This window comes from Frieseomelitta varia, unplaced genomic scaffold (assembly GCF_011392965.1).
Source record: "Frieseomelitta varia isolate USP_RPSP 00005682 unplaced genomic scaffold, Fvar_1.2 scaffold_514, whole genome shotgun sequence".
Classification (NCBI taxonomy): domain Eukaryota; kingdom Metazoa; phylum Arthropoda; class Insecta; order Hymenoptera; family Apidae; genus Frieseomelitta; species Frieseomelitta varia.
The window spans coordinates 451,550-466,387 of record NW_025110273.1 but is presented as its reverse complement, the minus strand read 5'-3'; the positions used below and the strand labels follow the sequence as shown (position 1 = coordinate 466,387).

At 34.1% G+C, this 14,838-nt stretch overlaps 3 protein-coding genes across 4 annotated transcripts in view; 2 read left to right on the top strand and 1 right to left on the bottom strand.

Annotated features, from left to right (window-relative positions):
- Window positions 1-2,437, bottom strand: part of LOC122533272 — a 238,505-nt gene extending 236,068 nt beyond the window's left edge. The window contains exon 1 of the mRNA XM_043662846.1: window positions 1,803-2,437. Coding sequence (XP_043518781.1) covers window positions 1,803-1,851 — 49 coding nt within the window. The 5' untranslated portion in view covers window positions 1,852-2,437. The remainder of the gene's footprint in view (window positions 1-1,802) is intronic.
- Window positions 2,438-2,970: 533 nt separating this feature from the next.
- On the top strand, window positions 2,971-8,990 carry LOC122533267 (protein ROP). Of its 2 annotated transcripts, none has more exons than XM_043662836.1 (11): window positions 2,971-3,093; window positions 4,430-4,726; window positions 5,388-5,491; window positions 5,899-6,047; window positions 6,178-6,393; window positions 6,461-6,559; window positions 6,637-6,844; window positions 6,914-7,162; window positions 7,233-7,423; window positions 7,485-7,639; window positions 7,712-8,990. In XM_043662836.1, the coding sequence occupies exons 1-11, from the start codon at window positions 3,066-3,068 to the stop codon at window positions 7,771-7,773; spliced, it is 1,758 nt and encodes a 585-aa protein (XP_043518771.1). In that variant the 5' UTR covers window positions 2,971-3,065; the 3' UTR covers window positions 7,774-8,990. The 2 variants fall into 2 exon arrangements, with proteins under 2 accessions (XP_043518771.1, XP_043518770.1); XM_043662835.1 differs by lacking the exon at window positions 5,388-5,491 and adding an exon at window positions 4,979-5,082.
- A 94-nt stretch (window positions 8,991-9,084) lies between these two features.
- Window positions 9,085-11,094, top strand: LOC122533268 (argininosuccinate synthase). Its single transcript, XM_043662838.1, has 8 exons — window positions 9,085-9,329; window positions 9,400-9,468; window positions 9,601-9,846; window positions 9,924-10,069; window positions 10,146-10,410; window positions 10,475-10,613; window positions 10,701-10,802; window positions 10,862-11,094. Exons 1-8 carry the CDS (start codon window positions 9,222-9,224, stop codon window positions 11,038-11,040), a joined length of 1,254 nt encoding a protein of 417 aa, XP_043518773.1. The 5' UTR covers window positions 9,085-9,221; the 3' UTR covers window positions 11,041-11,094.
- The last annotated feature ends 3,744 nt before the right edge of the window (window positions 11,095-14,838 follow it).

Below are 14,838 nucleotides of genomic sequence, written 5' to 3'. Positions count from 1 at the left end.
CCTCTCGATATTTCCAAGTTTCTGGACGAGAGAGCAGTAACAAAGGGGACGAGAATTCGAGAGGGAACCGAGCAAAATTTTCGTCGATACAAACAGCAAATGCGAATCCCACGTCTAATGGACGTAGCTCAAAAACGAGTTATCTCCTAATTTTGTATTTCGTACAACGAGTCGCTCAATGATTCATCGGCACTGGACCAGCAGACATTCGGAGTCTGGTCCCTCTGCCAGTCTCCATAACGATTTATTGCACCTAGCTCGATACATATTCATCGTGTGTGCGTTTGAGCGTCAACTATCCCGGCTTATTGCGGAAAAGGCGTTGCCAATAACTCGGCCCGAAAATGAACCTCGACGCGAAACAAGCTGCCAAGTAAAAATCACGCCTCAAGCCTTTAATGAAAAAAAAGAAGATTGCCGAACTTGACGATATCAGTGCTGCTGTTAGGAGCAGACCACTGGACTGCCAATAAAGGGCAGCCGAGTGCGTTTTTCCCTCACCCGGTTGTTCCTGCTTTCGTTCGATCGATCTAGTTTTCTCCGTTCATACGGAAAGTAATTGCGTAACTTAGGGTCCAGCAGTGTGGAAACGATACGATACGCATTCGCGGGAAAAAAAGTGAAATCCCGAACATAGAAATATTCAGCGATCGATGAATATTTGAAAGTAAAACTGAGATACGGTGCTATATAGCTTATTGCTATTTTGATGTAATTGTAAAACTTTATTGCTCTTAGTTTATTTATAATCTGTTTATAATCTGTCTTTATTTATAGGGCTCGTACATGAGATTCATAAAAGATCGATGATGTAACTTTGCAAGTCATAATTGGATAATAGAGGTGCGTTTATTGCTCGCTTGTATTAAATATTAATGAAGTGAACGAAAGTCAGCGGTGAATGGCACACGAATTTGAGAACTGTCTACGTTTAAATACATTTTCTATTACACTGTTACGAGTATCGTATATACACATGTTCTTGAAATCCTGAATCCTTTCCTCGTTTCCACGTTTCTGTAAATATTATTCGAGTAACTTTGACGATCATGATACTCTCAACTCCTTTCGTTCTGAAATCGTTCGAACAAAAGTAATAATTAATCTTGCCTCGCTTATCCTTTGTTCACCCTGTGACCTAGAAATGGGCGTTGGAATATTACGTAACTCGACACAGTTGCTAGTAGCAGAAACACTTGAATTCATTCGAAGCAAAACGAAAATGTACGATTTACATGAAAATGTAAAATGTGACTTTCAAGTAAAGAATTTATCAACAATATATTCATCCTCGACGAAATAATCGAGAAGCTCGAACGAACGGATGCTAATACGAACTTGCTCGCTAGTTTGTTTAATCTTTGTTTACCAAGAGATAGAGACGGAGAACCTATCGTGAAAGACAAAGTTGCACGATATTCGTGGAACGGTAAATGAAAGAGAGGGTTCCACTGCGAACCGAAACGACGACAGACTCCCGCTATACTCGTTGTTATGCAACGAAGCGTGCGGACCCGGCTGAGTGCCGGCTAGTGAAATGAGCGAAATGAGCGAAATAGCGTTCTCGTGGCGCAGAGCGCACGTGCATCTCGAAGGTTCACTGTACTAGACACTTCTTTATACACAAACGTACATAACCTTTTCGCCCGTTCGTTTCGGAGTTGTTCGTTTAATCTTATCTTCTTCCCTCGTAATATTTGACAGGAAGTCACAGAACACACGTCGTGTGCATGTGTGTGTGTGCGAGTGTGCGAAAAATTTCATTCGAAGGAAGGAGAAAAATATACGGAAATCGTACTCACCACAGACGTTCAGCCAACCCTCGACGCGGCAAGGATACTCCAGTTTCATCGTGGATCGTTTCGTTGCGGCCGACACCAACTGCCGAAGATATATCGCACAGGTACACTTGTCACATAAGAAAACGAACGGAGTAGCCCGTAGTCAGGACGTGTTGTCACTGTTAAAGATCATCCGCGACACACATTATTTCGTGCGTCGACGCGTCACGGGACAAACCGACGTATTTCCTTTTTTTTCTTTCTTTCCGGCACGAGACAGAACGACACACGAAATTGCGATAGAAGTAAATCACGCGGAAATGTTGCTGCGAATGCGAGCATTCACGCACCGTCTGGCGTTGCGCGCGCAAACTGTCGACACGATCCACACACACCGGCGAACAAATCCGAACTAACTCAACAAACCCTCTCACGTCCTCGTTGAGCCGATCTTCCTTCTCTCTCCCTCGCGCGTCGCTTCGTCGTGGCCACTCGCTTTCAGGTGGTGCGCTCATCCCGTATACTTTATTCCGCGCAACTGTCTCCACTGTTTTTTTCACTTATTTCCGTCTCGCTTACCTCTCCGAGACAATTCGTTATTTCTCTACGGAACTACGAAAAACGCGAATAGATTGAACATAGGTTTTGAATTAACGTTCGATTCTCGAGATAAACCGAGACGCTCCGTGATTCGATGTATCGAAGGTACGAATTGAAAGAACCAGCTGCCGCCATGTTCACTGGCTCGAAATTTACGACGTTATAAAATAAAATTACGTTTTATGCATGATTCAATAATTATATCGATAATTTGTCTTGTAACAATATTGCGATTGTAAAGTATTTTATGAAATATTTATTGTAATCTGTAGAAACAGTAAAATATTTTTCTTACTTTCATTATATAATTAATTAACCACGTTATATATTCCTAACGCGTTGATTGATGAAACGTTTTTTAACGGAAATCTCACTCCCCTATCGTCAAATTTTTCGTCACCGAATTCGCATTATACTAACGCGAAATTTTTCTCAATCGTCACATTTCTCCAATATGAACAAATTAATTTCTTCGACACAACTGATTTAACGAAACTTGTGAGTACATAATTTATAATAATGTATTAATAACTCTTACGTTACCAATCGCGACCCGGTGTCATTGATTCGAACGAAGGAACGTTACTGCAGATAATTACAAATTATAAGATGATTCTGGAATTATCTATTCCGTCACCTCTGAACGCCACCTGGTAACCAAACCCATAGTCAGTCACCAGCAAAATGGCGCTCAAGGGACAAGTTGGTCAAAGTGAGTAATAAAAAACTAATGTAATTTTTCGCAACACAAACAAAATTTCGATATTTGTTTGTACAGTAATGTTTAAGTAACCTCGCAGATTCATTTCATATGAGAGTCGTATTACTCGTACTACTTGTCAGAGCTTGTAACCTCCAAAAGGGCGTATATGCTGTGATGATTTCATCGTTTACGAAGCGGCTGCTAGATAAAAACGTCAAACGAATATGTTTTCGAATCGTGTTACGCTCGAATTTTCCATGAAAAAATTGCATGCTCCGTTGCGTAAAATAACGTAGAATGCGAACATGCTTATCAATCTTTCAATCTATTGATCTTGAAAGTTTACTTTATTGATATCTCAATAAATATTAGACTTTAATCTTGAAGAATTCGGTTAATAAATTTTATTTTTGATAAACACGAGGAAGATTCTGTCTTGTTTCGTTGAAACGTATTTTATCAGCAAATACTCGTGCTTGAATGTACATTATTTGCGTTAAAGTGTATAATTTACAAAGTAAACGTTACATGTAAATCATTGGAGTCATTTCAATACGCTTCGTTTTAATTTAATATTGGTCATTGCTCTCTAAAACAGCCTCAAATAAATAAGTTTAGCGCGTTTTCCAATTGTTTATTTGATGTAATTAAAATAATATTTATTTTCTATGAATAAAGCTATCTTTTACGGAACGACATCAACGATTACTATACGTCGCGAAATTTCTGACAGTCTATCATAGACACAAGACCTGCGCTGTAATCTAATTAACGAGTCAGTTTCCCGTAGAATGGTTTCATTGTTACGATGGAGTCCAATTATTATTATAATAATTACCATGTCCGATTGATGAATAAAGCCTTTTTCTTCCAAAATGATCATCAAAATACACAGTCTGTACTTTTTTTTATTTTTACTTATTACGTATAAATCGAAACGGGGCTCCTTGTTCTTTGGATACAATCCTGTCTAGCGTGACGTCATTGCTCGTAAGAACGATCAATACACGTTGAGAGCGCCAATATTTCTCATTCAATTTTAAATCTTCTGCTACTAGATTATTGTTATTATTACTGTGAAAAATATGTTACGGTTTTTGTTGTTAATCTGCAGCGTAACATTTTTATTCCATTTTCATTATACATCCCAAAGTATGAACCATGTTCCAATGTACATCGATTGGAGTAAAATTATAATCAAATGATAGATTTTTAGATTTCTGCATATGAGAAAACGTATCACGTACGTTGAACAAATTTGAGAATTTCATATTCTCATAAAGGTACATACATACATCCGTTGCACAACTTTAATTCTCTCATCGTCCAATTTTTTTTCTTACAGAGATTATGAATGAAGTCATCAAACAAAAGAAGACCGGAACAACCGGCGTGCAATGGCGTATTTTAGTAGTCGATCAATTGGCCATGAGGATGGTGTCGGCGTGTTGCAAAATGCACGATATCAGTGCTCAAGGCATCACCTTGGTGGAGGATATCAACAAGAAACGGGAACCGTTGCCTACCATGGAGGCGATCTACCTGATCACACCGTGCAATAACTCTGTCCAAAAGTTGATCGAAGACTTCAGCAACCCTACTAGAACTATTTACAAAGTAGCCCACGTTTACTTCACGGAAGGTATGCTGCGTTTTGCACTTTGCGCAAAAATTGTGGCAAACATTGTCATAATGAAAGCAATGATAAATAATCAAAACGACTTTGACTCCCGCGAAACACACGAAAGTTTATTTTTCGATTTTGTTCTTCTTTTCCCAAGAAAACATATTTAACAGGCAAGGAATTTCGAAAAATTGTGCACAGTGAGAGTGGACAGTCCAGTACTCTTGATATTAGTGTTCCACATGAGATTTTAAGTATATCTCTTTACAGCATGCCCCGATGAGTTGTTCAAAGAATTGTGTCACTCCCTGGTAGCTAAACGCATAAAGACACTAAAAGAGATCAACATCGCTTTCATACCATACGAGGAACAGGTAATGCAAAGAGAACTGTAACAGAGAAATCAGATGTTTGATGACTATACGTTTTCCGTGGTGACGGGCACACATTTTTCAACGTACACTCGACACACACACACATACACACACACGTGTCAACACCCTTTACAGATCCATCTGGTATTTCAACTTGTAAAGCTTATCTTTCAATCTCTCGATCGGAAATTATGACAATGTCGACAGAATTATTTGACTTTGTTTCCTACTCCCTTATTTTGTACAATACTCACATATAAAGCACGTACTAACGATGGAATGCATTCATGCTTGCACGCTACCAGTGTGTCCGGAGGAGCTGTTCAATGAACTCTGCAAGTCTCTCGCCGCTAAAAAGATCAAAACCCTGAAAGAGATCAACATCGCTTTCCTGCCTTACGAGTCGCAGGTGACGAACAAGAAAAAGAAAAATTGTAGCTGCTAGTAATAGTTGCGAACCGTGATAGTTATTACATATATTTCCAGTACTCTCAGTTACGACAAACAGAATTTCTTGAGTATGCTTGAGTTCTTTATTTTAGTATACGGGGTAGAACGTAGGCGAAAGACTTCTATCAATTACCTTACATGTATGTTCCTGTGTTTCCTTTCGCGTTCAAACTTCTTTTCAACGCATGCAATTCTTTATCCTTAATTACTTAATTATTGTTGGAATATTATCAATTTACATGTATGTATGTATGTACTAATATGTGTTTATAATTATATTACCCATTGAAATATGAAATTACGATAGCTTATAGTGTAAGGCAATCAGTGCAAAGGTAATATTAAAACGAATATATAATCAAACAGGTTTTCTCGTTGGACTCGCGCGAAACATTCGCTTGCTTTTATAACGCTTCCTTTTCCAACTTGAGAACAGCTAATATGGAAAGAATAGCTGAACAGATCGCGACGCTTTGCGCTACTCTTGGGGAATATCCATCGGTTAGATACCGCAGGTATGTTATATCTTTCTATTCTTTTGTATTGCAATAATTAATAAAATTGTAACAGTTCAAATTCTTTGTACAGTTCTATCTAACAGTTAGATTATTTCTTTTCTATCTTAATTCTTAATTATCTCTACAGCGATTTTGATCGAAATATTGAGCTGGCACATATGGTTCAACAAAAATTAGATGCTTACAAAGCAGATGAACCAACGATGGGCGAAGGACCGGAGAAAGCACGCTCTCAATTGCTCATCCTGGACAGAGGATTCGACTGCGTTTCACCACTGTTACACGAATTGACGTTGCAAGCTATGGCATACGATCTGTTAGATATTGAAAATGATGTTTACAGGTAAGCGTGATATTTATTGTCATCAGTTTCAAATGCTGTTTTAACGTTCAATTTTATTTTTTATAAGATTCGAAGCTTCGGCAGGAGTGCAGAAAGAAGTGTTATTGGATGAAAATGACGATCTGTGGGTAGATCTTAGACATCAGCATATTGCTGTAGTTTCACAGTGAGTAAAATAATTGAGAAGTTCATGATAGAAAATAGTGCGGTATCGCTTACGAAATACATGTTACTTGTTTCTAGGAACGTTACTAAAAATTTGAAGAAATTCACAGAATCAAAACGAATGCCACAGGGAGACAAACAGAGCATGAGAGATCTTTCACAAATGATCAAAAAAATGCCACAGTATCAAAAGGAATTGAGCAAATATGCAACACATTTACAATTAGCGGAAGATTGTATGAAACGTTATCAAGGAAATGTAGATAAACTCTGCAAAGTAGAACAGGTATGTATGGTGCGTCTTTTAATTCTCATATTAATTTATTTATTATAATTATATATCATGTTTTATTAGGATTTAGCAATGGGTACAGATGCTGAAGGCGAACGTATCAAAGATCAAATGAAAAATATTACTCCAATCTTACTTGACCAAACAGTCAATCATTTAGACAAATTACGAATTATTGCACTGTATGTTATTAGTAAAAATGGCATTTCTGATGAGAATCTCAACCGCCTAGTTCATCATGCTCAAATATCTGCTGATGATAAACAAACCATAGTAAACATGGCAAACCTTGGTATAAATATAGTCGTGGATGTAAGTATTTTATTTTACCGTATACGTATCTTTGCCTTTAAATTGATGCTATTTTATAATATACTTATAGGGCGGAAATCGCAGAAAATTGTATACTGTACAACGCAAAGAAAGAATTACGGAGCAAACGTATCAAATGAGTCGTTGGACTCCAGTTGTGAAAGATATTATGGAAGATGCTATTGAAGATAAACTTGATTCTAAACATTTTCCCTTCTTGGCTGGTCGAGCAGCAAGTTCAGGATATCATGCTCCAACTAGGTATAATAAAAACTTTTATACATATAACATTAATATTAACATCATTATAATTTGTTTTTAGTGCTAGATATGGACATTGGCACAAGGATAAAGGTTCACAAACCATTAAGAACGTTCCACGGTTAATCGTTTTCGTCGTTGGCGGTGTTTGCTTCTCTGAAATACGATGCGCTTATGAGGTTACAAATGCTTTGAAAAATTGGGAAGTAATAACTGGTAAGTGTATATATATTCGAAATTTTCATTTAATTAAACTTATTTCAGCACTAAATTATAACTTTATTTCAGGTTCATCGCACATAATAACACCGAAATCTTTCTTAGATGACCTGAGCAAACTTCACGTATAAAGAAATTTTTGTGTTATAAACAAAATAAAGACACGTTCACGCATTCCTAATGTGCCATTAGTTTTGGCTCCGTCAATAACAAAAGCTACGAAATTTCATGAATGATCTCGAATTACAATTAAAATTAAAATAAGGAATACACAGTCAATTGTTTAAGTCGTGTAGTTAAGCGACTGATTAAAAACATTGGAGAATGGCATATCGTAAACATCATATGACCAGAATGGAAATGGCGCCAGAAGAAAAAGATATCCGGTGTTAAGTGCCTGCAAGAATAAAAAAATTAATATGAAATGAATAAACATGTTGGCAATATTGATGCTAATCGTACGGAGGTGCTTAATGGTAATTTAGGCTCGCGATTGATCTAGCTCGGATATCGTATGTTATTCTATGTCATACTACACCTTGTTAATAATAAGCGACATGTTTAGCAAAGAAATTTGATGTATTGTAGTGGAAAATCGTGATATTCATGTAAATTTCTTGTTATTAGTATTTCGTTATCTCCCGCTCCAAAATTGTTGCACTATGATGAAGGAGACTTGATCAACTCCATTTGAAAAGTCAGTATTGCTCCTTCAATTTATATGACAATTGAGTATCATATATTTATTTTAGTCGTATTAATATCAGTGGAACGCAATTTATGTGAAAATGTTAGATAAAATCGATATTTATTTTATGAATGATTAAAACTGTTTAAATATCTTTAAAGATACAAATGTTTAAGTATCTTACTGTACAATAAAGTGATAAATGTACATTTAGTTATTTACTGTACTTTTGTTATATTATCGATTCGTTAATTGAACAAGTGCATTTGACTAGCATATATATGTATTAAATTATATATATATAGTACAAATGCCGCTTCTAGTTTATCAAAGCGCGCATTTATATCAATCTGAAAGCTGTCCAATTATAAAAGACTTCTATCTGTTTAATTCAAAGTAAAATCTTTACTACATTGATAAGTACTTACATGTTGAAACTTCTGCTGCACATATACAGAGCAATTGTATATCGCTTTCAATCGGTAGAAGTTAGTCTGTTAATGATCGTTAATATTGCGATTACTTAGCGGCGAGATTATTACAAAGTTTACGGTATTGATTATTATATAATATATTAATATATTATATGAATACATGTATGTATGTAGATTGTAGTTGAAACAAAATGTTCTGCTTATAAAGGCCTACATTTCGATCCAATTTTCTTTCTTTTTTTATACACATACCGCACCATATTAAGTAAAGATAAAATTTTAACAAACAAGCTGTCATCGTATACTGTTATTACAGCAATCATTCATGGGTTATCATCGTCAATCATAGGTCAACGCTCAGAGTTGTCTATATAATGAAATCGAACTCATTTTAAAATATTGTATTTGCTTTTAATAGTGCTTTCAAATCATTAAAACTTCATTAAAACTTCAAACAATGTCTGAAACATCAAAGAAAGTTGTTCTAGCATACAGTGGTGGCTTAGATACGTCCTGTATACTACTGTGGTTGAAAGAAAAAGGATATCAAGTTATCGCTTATATGGTAAAAGTACTTTAAATAATTTTTCTTTTTTTTTTTTTAATATTAACATTATACAAGGATTTCAATTTAGGCAAATATTGGACAAGAAGAGGATTTCAACGTCGCTAGAGAGAAAGCATTGAAAATTGGCGCTGTAAAGGTATCGACAAAATTTTAATTAATTTACAGATATAGATATGCCCTAAATTATGCATCGAAAGTACTTTACACAACGAAAAAAATTACTAATCTGTTACTAATTAATTGTAAATGACTTTATTTTATTTAAAAGGTTATAATAGAAGACCTTAGAGAGGTTTTTCTATCTTCGTTTGTATGGCCAGCTATCGCATGCGGGCTACTTTACGAAAGTAAATATCTTTTGGGCACAGCAATCGCTCGACCATGCATTAGTGAAGCTCTGGTGAGAATTGCAAAATCCGAAAATGCGTCTATAATTGCTCATGGAGCGACCGGAAAAGGTAATGATCAAGTCCGTTTCGAATTGAGCTGTTACAGCCTTTTTCCTGATGTTCAGGTACTATATTTCAATTTTTAATTCTTTTCATAGATTTTTAAACACCTTGTGTACAACCTTCTCATTTCATTATCCAGATACTTGCACCTTGGAGAGAGAAAGAATTTTATACAAGATTTTCAGGAAGATCAGATTTGCTAAGATACGCACAACAAAATAGAATCCCTATTTCAGCGACACCAAAAGAACCATGGAGTACTGACGCAAATTTATTACATATTAGGTATAGCTGACACAATTATAGTTGATAAATTTAAACATACGGAAGAAGAAAAATTGAAATCTAAATACAATTTTAGTTATGAATCGGGTATCTTGGAAAATCCTGCTACATTAGCACCAAAACAAATATACAAAATGACCAATGATCCATTAAATTCCCCGACAGAACCGGAAGAAATTGAAGTCAGTTTTGAGCAAGGCTATCCGTCCTCTGTCAAAAAATTGAAAACTAATGAGATATTTCTCACCCCGCTTAAAATAATAGAATGTTTGAATGAAATCGGTGGAATACATGGTATAGGACGTATCGATATTGTTGAGAATCGTTTTATTGGTTTGAAAGTGAGTAAAATGAAACTCGATTATGAATATCTCAGTAATAATTATGTACTATTGGCATTAATAGTCTAGAGGAGTTTACGAATCACCAGGAGCTAAAATTCTGCACGAGGCACATCAAGAATTGGAAACGTTCGTATTAGATCGCGAGGTTTCAAGAGTAAAGTCTTATCTGACCAACAAAATGTCAGATTACGTTTATAATGGTAGAAGAAAAATAATAATAATAATAATAATAGTAATTTCGTAAAATGAAAAAATATATTCAAACACAATTAAAAAATATTTCTTAGGTTTCTGGTTTTCCCCAGAATGTGACTTTGTACGGAATGGTATATTATATTCACAAAAATACGTAACTGGAGCGGTTCGATTACAATTGTACAAAGGAACCGGTCAGTATCATTAATGAGGCAAATTTCAAATAAATTCTTATCATGCTTCAATCTTACAGTGTCTATACTTAGCCGACATAGCAAAGCATCTTTATACAATGAAAGACTAGTTTCGATGGACATAAAAGGAGGCTTCGAACCTGAGGACGCGGGTGGTTTTATTCGCACGCAAGCTTACAGATTAAAAGAATTTAATCGCTTCAAAAAAGAAGCGGTGACACTTAAATTCATTGAATAATACATATTAAAATGTGTAATATTTTATAAAAACAATATAGTACTTTAATTTGAAGATTTTTTTGTGTAATTATTGAGAAATTATTTACTTTTTGTCCTATTTCAATTGAAAAGTTTACACGTGTGTTATCTTAAAAGGATGAGGTAATAATGAAGAAAACTACCATAACAATTACTTTCAATTAGTTATTAATAATTAAATCTTAGGGTAATTAGCATATTTGTAAAGATTATAATAACGTGTAATATGCATCGTTTTATCTGTGTATTAATAGTATATACAATATTTCTTATTCATTCTAATAGATTCGCAACATAAGAGAAAACGTCAAATATAAGACAATCATATTCCAGTTAGTATCTCTTCTATCGACGATTATTTAACACTTTCATTCTATCTCTTTCGCTCTCTCGCTGCCTTTTCCTCTTTTACGCTCCGTATTTATATATTTATATTTTATATATATATATGTATATATATATAACATGCAAAATTATAAACTAAGAAAGGTAATATATATACTTATAATTAATAACCTGCAGTAACTTTTTATTCACAATTGCCTCGTAACATTAATTCAAATATGTAATAAATGTCTCTTTTTTTATCTTTAGAGATTATTAAGAGAACAGATAATATTGTTCAATTTGATATTGTTAAGTAAATAGAGATTTGAATAAAATAACATTTATATATTCGTACTTATAGTTATTTGATGTTATACCAAGTTTATCAAATAAAAAAAAATCCAAAATTTGGTCAAGTATACTTTCTACAAAGTATTGGCGATTTGACTATATACGAAATACCGACGGTTTAGCTGGATCTTGAGAAAACATATTAAACAAACGGTTTAAATGCATTTTTCAGTGCAAAAGTATAATTCTCTTTTATTTGCTTCTTTTAATTGATGTGGATGACAGATACAGGAGAAAATTATAAGGTGTCTTTGAATAAAAATCGGTGGAAGTATGTAAACAAATTTACACTTCTATACGTTCTCTTTTACTTAACAACATCAAGCTTTTCTTTTTATTTTAGCCATTTATTCCTCATTTCATCATTATTATTTATGTACAACCAGCTTAACGTCTTGCTATCGTTAGTAGTAATAAGTCTACTAAAACTCATGTGCTATTGGAGATGATGTGCGTCCGTGGGAACTTATAAAAATTATTTTTTGATACAGCGGAGTGATTTTGGTGTTACTTACGAATTATTACGTCTTTATCTAGTAACTTATACTGAGATCTAATAGGTTATACAATCTATCGGCCTCCCTTAAATATTACAAACCTTATCACATATATAAGGGTATGTATTAGTACTTATTACTTTTTATACATAGATATTTGTATTCTGTTTAAATTGCTGCCAATGATTTCTTCTCGTATGTACAATTACAAACCACGTATTATACAATCTAGAATCATACATTCCTCCTTGCTCTCTTCCAGTCTCACTTTCATACTCATGTCCATCTTTCCTCTAACATGCTTTCTCGCTTTCTCCTTTCTCAAACGCACGCTCTTTCTTAATTCTTTTTTCTTAATATCTCTTTTTTTTTTTTCTTTGTTTTAGAATTCGTGTCACTATTGAGCTCATTACGTTAACGCGACGCAATCTCATAATCAGAGGAATTCTTTCAAACATTCGAAGACACTTGCGATTGGTCAGTCTAATGGTACGATATAGACAATAATCGAGCGAAAGTAATTAAAATCGTGGCATTGCTTCGTCGTTTGGTAAAGAATTCATTTCGTGAGCTAACTGTATCCAAGACACGAGAAATTAAGCGAATAGAAAAATAACACGTACAGAACGATACAATTGTTGAAAGCAATCGCTGGAAGATAAACACATTGTAGATGAGAATATTTAAATTATAGCAAACGATTCTCTTTCTCGTCTACAAAAGATCACTTTCCTGGTATGATAATTACGAGACATATGAGAATTCTGGATAGAAAAAATCGATTACGTTCAATATGACATGACATCTCAATATTTCCTTTCATATTTGCTAACATTTTATATCAAATATTATATCGCAAATATTATAACGTACCACGATCATACTCAAATATGAAATATATCGAATGTGCAATTATATACGTTAACACACACACATTCCTGAAAAATCTTTCTCCAATACCGATGATGATCAACATTAATAAACGAAAACAGCATGTTTATCACACCCACGCTTAAACTTCATTCATTTTATATCCACGACAATTCCATTATCTTCTCGAAACATTATTTTATACCGAAAGAGCACTCTCTAATTTACAAGAAAAGAAAATACACGAATCGTTTCTCGCTGTTCTTCCTTCTCGCAATCAATGACACTCTCGCGAGAAATCTTCCTATCGCATCAAGTGCATACATTAACAATTAACATACTGATGATTAAATCATTACACGTGCTAAGACACAAACATCAGTATCGCTAAAGATTGAGAGCCAAAATTTCATTGCAAATCTTGAATTTTGGTTACGGAACAATTCCAATATATAAAATAAAAAATAAAAACATAATGTAAAATAGTCTAATGTATTGCTAGAATTAGTATTGACGATCAACAAGTATGTGATCATACTGATATGAAAGCGCACACAACACATGAGAATAAGGATTTCTTTAGACGAATACCTATTATTCATCTGCGATGCACTTAATAACAAGAATAGGATTACAAAATCGGTGCTAATATGTCCATAAAATTTTGCTTTCCATTTTATTGCATCAGCCACACTACGCAATATTTTAAACGATCACAACGGCAACGCATGTTAAATTTAATATCGTTATGCCCAAAGAATATTTCGAATGATTATTTACATTATACGCTTCAATCGTTGCGTTTCTCCAATCGGTGGATACATTTGCACTTAGAATTTACATTTTTCTTGCCTTGACTAATTTATACTTAATCAAATAAATCATACACACGCAGACATACAATTAACGTTACTTTACAAATGTGGATACTAATTTCGTGATTTTCAACACTGATACAACTCCTACGCTTTCCTGTATATATTTATCTTGACACATTTTTCTTTCATGTTAATTTCGTTGCAATCGTTTAGAGAAAATGCTCAAAAAAGCGAATATATTAAAGAAATTCAATACGACAGAATAAAGTCTAGACGTGTGTGTGATAATAAATTATCTGTATACACTGTAATATTGTTAAACATAATAATCTTTCGACGAAGGGCATAACTATTTGAACGCAAGTCAACTCTTTTTATCTCAACTTTTAGGAAGTTTTTCTCTCGAAATTTCTGTGTAATGACACGGTTGATTTCTGTCTTTTTCTTTTCTTTTTTTTTTTTAATTTCTCAGCGAAAACGCTTAACTTTCTGATATTTTTCAAAAGCAATATTGTACGATACCACGATAAATTATATTCAGAGAGGCAGAGAATAAGTAAAATTAAACGCTATATATCGCTGATCTACCATCTATATCGTGTATGTTTTGACAAACCAAAAACAATGATTACTTTATAGCAAAATGAACTCATTCTGATGATGATGAAGCATTGTATATCTAGTATGTATCAAATTGCGTATACATTCTCTGAATATCGTATATGATCTTTGTATTGTTCGCAGCTGCAAAGTATTTGTTCTAGTATCACGTAAAAAGGAACATGTATTTGTAAACAGTAAATTCATTCAAATTACATGAAAATAAAATCAAGCGTGTTTTTTTTCATAAATGACTTATATGCCAGAGTAAAGTTTTCTAACTTTAAATAAAATTCACTTGTCTCGCTAGAATAA